Source organism: Strongylocentrotus purpuratus, unplaced genomic scaffold (assembly GCF_000002235.5).
Source record: "Strongylocentrotus purpuratus isolate Spur 01 unplaced genomic scaffold, Spur_5.0 spur5_scaffold_13, whole genome shotgun sequence".
Classification (NCBI taxonomy): Eukaryota; Metazoa; Echinodermata; class Echinoidea; order Camarodonta; family Strongylocentrotidae; genus Strongylocentrotus; species Strongylocentrotus purpuratus.
The window spans coordinates 17,359,357-17,365,356 of NW_022145598.1; the positions used below are offsets into that span (position 1 = coordinate 17,359,357).

General features: G+C 36.5%; 2 protein-coding genes across 2 annotated transcripts in view; both read right to left on the reverse strand.

Annotated features, from left to right (window-relative positions):
- LOC588557 (plexin-B1) overlaps nt 1-2,268 on the reverse strand; it is a 40,268-nt gene extending 38,000 nt beyond the window's left edge. The window contains exons 1-3 of the mRNA XM_030983048.1: nt 2,047-2,268; nt 1,244-1,381; nt 250-365 (exon numbers count right to left, since the gene is read on the reverse strand). The gene's annotated coding sequence lies outside the window, so the exon portion shown is untranslated. The remainder of the gene's footprint in view (nt 1-249; nt 366-1,243; nt 1,382-2,046) is intronic.
- A 144-nt stretch (nt 2,269-2,412) lies between these two features.
- Nucleotides 2,413-4,955, reverse strand: LOC105438254 (plexin-B2-like). Its single transcript, XM_030983574.1, has 3 exons — nt 4,871-4,955; nt 3,262-4,315; nt 2,413-2,433 (listed from the first exon to the last, which is right to left on the reverse strand). The coding sequence occupies exons 2-3, from the start codon at nt 4,273-4,275 to the stop codon at nt 2,413-2,415; spliced, it is 1,035 nt and encodes a 344-aa protein (XP_030839434.1). The 5' UTR covers nt 4,276-4,315; nt 4,871-4,955.
- Nucleotides 4,956-6,000: the final 1,045 nt, after the last annotated feature.

A 6,000-nucleotide genomic window follows, 5' to 3' on the forward strand; every position in this document is an offset into this window, starting at 1 on the left:
AAGATGATTTGAGAAGGTGCTCTTTCGTTCACGTAGCCTAATAAGTACAGAATTATCAAGATATAAACTAAGCAAAAGTGAAATCCGTATTTGTTGTTTTCTCTAAGAGTTGACAACACTATGGGTCCCACATCCTACTGCTGTGCGGAAGTAAAGTCAACAGAATAAATTTTAAATGTATTCAACTCAAGTTAATTGGAGAAAGGGAGCGGGGGAAAAAGTCATCATTTTCCTATACAATGCACTCACCTTGCTTCTAGAGTACACCATCCACAGTAAGGGTCTCCATCATTTCCTCCATCCTCGCCAATGCATTCCTCACAGCTCTGGAACTGGCTGCAGTTGACTAAACCCAACGTGAGAACCTGATTCATCATATAAAAATGCAAGTGCATAATATCAGAACTCATATCTGTGCTTTCATCGGCTGTCGAGTTTTTTCCTATTATAACAAAGATACTTTAAAGATGTTCCTTTCAAAAACCCATAGTATAGAGGTATTTAACTCATCTGCAATGTCAGGTAGCACAGTTTGCTTCGACCGGCTATACATTATTAGTTCTTGTGTTGGGCAAGCATCACAGATGCTCGTCAAGAATTCTATATAATCAGGGAGTTACTCCTCGATATAATCATGGCAATAAAATGAATAGAAAATTGGTTCAAGGAGTTACTCCTTGATATAATCATGGCAATAAAATGAATAGAAAATTGGTTCATAAGATGTAAGGATTCGCTAAGAATATGCCAGAGTCACTTCTCTTATGAAAGTAAACCAATGCGTATTGTGCATTTCTGTAAGATAAAAAGGCTTATCTAAGCCACACATTAATGATAGAAGTATCGACAGTTACACGGCTACCGTACGTCGGGCGTACGGTGGCCTTGCGTTTTGTAGGCTCCAGGGGTGAAGCGGTAGCATCAGTCTGGCCGCACGGTCGCCGTATGCCCCCCCCCCCTGGCCGCATTGCGGGCACATTGCGGCTACCTTGCGTCTGTCTTAGTATTTGTCAAAAATCTACGGCCGCCGCAGGGACGCCCTGAGGCGACCGTGCGTCATCACTTCAAAGGCTGTACGGCAGTCGCAGATTTTCTGTCTCCACAAATTCAAAATACCACGTGCGGCTACCCTAACATATGTGACCGCTCCGTATATGACCGTGGGAATTCTGCGGCGGTCTTATAAATGTGACATACGTATTCCCAACCACATTTACATTGTATCTTTCTAAAGAGTTTTTACCTTCGAACCTTGGTCTGAAGTTGTAGCAAGGGTTAGCAGCTCTTTCGATTCATCAAGGAACAACTCTTGTAAGACAGATCCACCTCCCAGAAAGACATCTTCATATACGTAACCAAATGTACTGTTCACTATGTTCAACTGTTTATAGAAATCACAAACAAAATAACGTTCCGTGTTTTCGATTTTGTTCCTAATAAGCAAGATAAAATGTTCAGGGTATTTATAGGGCAGAGAACGGTCTGTCAGTGAAGACGGTACAAATATAAATAAGGTCACCTATTGTATATCGTAAACATGTAAGCCTAGTTATTTTAAGCGAAACAAAATTTGAATATGTAAAACACTTTTTACATAGCACAATATAATAGAGATTTTCAAGTAATTAGGCATTTTGTTGATCAGTACTCAAATGAAATATCAATATCTTATATTTTTCTGTTAACTCAACGTTTTTACATTTTTTTTTTATACAATCGTAATACAAATCATATCTTATGTTTGTCACTTAATGTAAATTTTGTATTGCCGATATATTATTTGTATGACAAATATACTCGAGGTATTTATCTTGTATAAGGTTTGTCATTGCTTATTCATAATAAAGGAAAACTGTGGAAGAGTAAATTTAATGAGAAAAAATGAGGAAAATTAATTTATTGAGTTGAAAAATTAATCTAAACTTATCTGGTGGATATATACAATATATTGTTTACAATAAATAGAGTTAATTGTATACAATCTTCGTGTAACGTAAGGAGGTACAATTTTCTTGATGATCTATATACATTGTGAAGGTACCAAACCTTATGGAGTTTCCCTTGCGTATCTCCTATGAATGCCACTGTATGTTGTCTCTGTATGGTTGTCACTATGGAGGTGGGTATCACATCAGGAATGGTGATGATGGGTGAGGCAGAGAGGGGAACCGTTCCACTGGCATACTCGTGAATGAATTCTGCCGGACGATCACCGTCTAAATAATAGGCGGTACATTGGACTGAATCTGGTGGTGTGACCAAAAGCTGTCAAGAAAAGAAAAAGAAAGGATTTATCACATTAAAAAAAAACACGCATCTATTCAACCCTTCCATATGTAACATGAGCGTTATTGCGTGATGTCTCTGTCTATGGTAAACATGATGGATCACATTTATAATGGTGATGATGGGTTAGGGGTACTGTTCTACTGACTGTACATTTAAACACATTAGACTGAATCCGACAAAATGAAAGCGGGAGGATACTACTAGTAAAGATCGCCAATATGCTACTTGCGAATACAAGCCAAAATACATTACGTGACTAAACTGTAAACACAAAAAACTGAACATACCCATAGTCCCCACGTATCTTTCGGTATCAAACAATGGCGGTGGTGCATATATGGCGTGATACCGAATTCGTTTGCCTTGAATTATATATGCTGATTTTGTTGTAGTTTGTGCGAAAGGTAACTAAGGTTGTTGGAAGTGGAAGTGGAAGTACAATGGTTTCAAGGCAATAACTCTGGACACCCATGCGTTGATACAACATTCACAACGCCCGATCGATATGCTCCACTGCTCGCCATATGTTTCTATTGTATTAGTTGCTTTTTTAAACCTGGCTCCGAGTTCAGAGTAGCTGTGCAGGTAATGGTTCTATCATGCTCAGTTGGAATACTGTTTGTGAATTAAACGGTTTACGAATTGACTCGTAATTTGTATCTGGTAAATTGAGTTACTAGATAACTTGTCATACAATTCTACTTCAGGCGAAATTCGCTACTCAGCTTTGATGCTTTTCCCCATGGATTCGTCCCCGCCTGATCAATATTGCAGGGCCGCTTACAGATTGTGTATTGTATGGTTTTTTTTTTTAATTATGAAAAAGCTATTGCTAGATTTCACAACAAATATTTACATCATATATGGTAAACGTTGCGGAAACTATTGTAAGATTACTTCTGTTAGATTAGTTAAGAAAAACGCACACATTATAACCTTCATATTTATGTTAATTATTTTACGTTGACTTACTAGAATTTCACGACACCTGCTATCAAGCAGGTAACTGTTCGTTGTACCAGTGCTAGTTCCTTGAAAACATCCTAAAACAGCATCGCCACAGCTCTGCTCGACATCACTCATCTTATAGACACAAAGAGCAGATGAGCCCTCTTTTGAAAATACCGCATACAATAAGGCATCCGTAGTGTCGATATTCAGTGAGTCGGCTAACTGGGATCCTGCTGGTCCGATATGAGCAGATTGAAACATATCGTGAGGTCCACACTGCAGCTCTATTTCTGTGTATGACTGAAAGAACACGTCTAGTGAATTACGACAAAGACGTCCCAAGTGCACACTATTTTTTCTGGATATGAAATAGTACAGATAACCCTTGTAAGCAATCTGATGTTTGAATAAACTCAACATCATGACACCAGATCGTGGTATGTTTTGCACGGTATCCAAGTCTAAAAGATTGTGCTTTGCAATAAAAGTATCTACGCTACCACTGACCCCTGTGAATAGGTAAAAGCTATCATTTGGAGTGCCCACACCATTTCTCACAAATTCAGCACCCAGAACAACAGCTCCAACAGTAGGTACATCTCCTGTTGTCACAACCCCCTGAGAATTGAATGTATTGTACCTCGTTACATCATGCGATATATTAGTCAAACTCCTTGTCTCACAGAACCCGTCACAGCCACCACAAGTGATAAGAGTGTTCTTCTGGGGTGTTGTCACCACAATGAGTAGTTTATTATCATTATCTTTATTTGAATCACTACACTTTCCAGTATTCACATAATGTTCGAGATTTAGGTCTGAGTCGAGTTGGTAGAGTCTCTCCCGTGCTCCGATATAGACATCTTCAGTGACGTTGTTGATGGCGATGTGGTTGAATGGTAGGGTGGAGTCAGAGTCAGGAGGGGTAAATGATGACACCAGGTAGGAGGAAAGAGGAGCTGATTGGATGGATCGAGTCTGGCATGATATGAGGACCAGAAAGAGCAGCAACTCGCTCATCTTTTTCCGATCCATGCCTGTAGAGATTTCCAGAACTGCAGGTTTTTATGTCAATCTGTAAAAACCATATTAAGAAACTTTAAAAATACAATGAAATATAATATAAATAATAATAATAATGTTGTTCTACCACGGCAGCCTCGTCAGATTCAGTGCTGTTCTTCCTAATTGAACTGCTATTAGTATTTTGCTCGTGTAGAGTGGCAGACGTGGATTAATTTAATGTATTGTACTATGCACCCAATTAGATGGAGACTAACCATAATTTATTTATTGATTATGTGCAATGAACTATCCACGAAAAGGTGTTTTTTTTTTTTTTATTACATATCGATGAATAAACATCAACACATGATATAAACCTTGGTAAAAAGGACGTCATGGTGATTAAACTCCACAAAAATAATATGTCACTTTTAAATGACCTGTCATTTACCATGACAGCTCTTCAGCCAACTTTTAACACCCTCCACATTCTACAAAAAATGTCGTGACATGTATTACTCATATCTAATAAGAAATGGTTAACATAGTGAATGTTTAATCTTGCCGAATAAAGATTGTAAATCATTTGATTATCTAAATATATAAATGTTCATATACTGCTCACCCTTAGTCCTGGTTTCAACAGAAGGCAGAGATCAAGCTGAATCAGTAATTCTCAGCAGGCAGGTGATGATGTTTTATAAAATGTCGGCCTAAAAACTGAATATGCTTCGATTAAAAGCACTACTTCCGCTTTTAGAATGTACCATTTATTTACAGAATTTTTTTTTACCATAACTATTTTTTAATTTATACAGGAGAACTTTACAGAATAGGAATAACCATTTAATTTTTTTCTGGTCATTTATTTGTGGGATAAAGTATATTCTAAGTGCACAAAACTATATTCATGTATTTTGAAAATGTGAAATTTGATAAAATAAAAACATGTTTGTTATTTTTCCCCATACCATAATGGTATGAGCCCCCTTTTCCAAAAATAGATCAATACATCATATTTTGTGTATTGCGACACAGGCGTCCCAAATAGACGGTGTCTGCCCTAGACATGAATAACAGAGTTTATATTTGTAATGTCGGTATGTGTTTGTTGGCTAGCGCTGTCAAGTTAGGATATGATTTGTATAGCACAATATAAGATTTTCAAGTAATTAGGCATTTTGTTGATCAGTACTCAAATGAAATATCAATATATTTTATATCTTTTGGTTAACTCAACGTTTTTAGAGTTTTTTTTTATACAATTGTAATACAAATCATATCTTGCTGTAATTATGTTTGTCATTTAATGTAATTTTTTTATTGCCGATATATAATTTGTATGACAAACACACTCGAGGTATATGTCTTGTATGAAGTTTGTCATTGCTTAAAGGAAAACTGTGGAAGGGTAAATTTATTGAGAAAAAAAATTCATAGGAAAATTAGTTTATTGAGTTGACAAATTAATCTCAACTTATCTGGTGGATACATAACATATATTTATATATATATATATATATATTTATATATACAATAAACAGAGTTACTTGTATACAATCTTCGTGTAACATAAGCAGGTACAATTTTCTTGATGATCTATATACATTGTAAAGGTACCAAACCTTATGTAATTTCCCTTGCGTATCTCCTATGAATAATAATAATAATTACAGTGCTTATATAGCGCCTAACACTTACTTTGTCAGAAGTCTCTAAGCGCTCTACAATAATGCAGCATAATTACCCTGGCTA

Coding starts and splice junctions, on each gene's coding strand:
- LOC105438254 (XM_030983574.1), bottom strand. CDS start 4,275: ATGGATCGGAAAAAGATGAGCGAGTTGCTGCTCTTTCTGGTCCTCATA. Junction 2,434..3,261: donor GCAGGTGTCGTGAAATTCTA/GTAAGTCAACGT, acceptor TTAAATGTACAG/TCAGTAGAACAGTACCCCTA.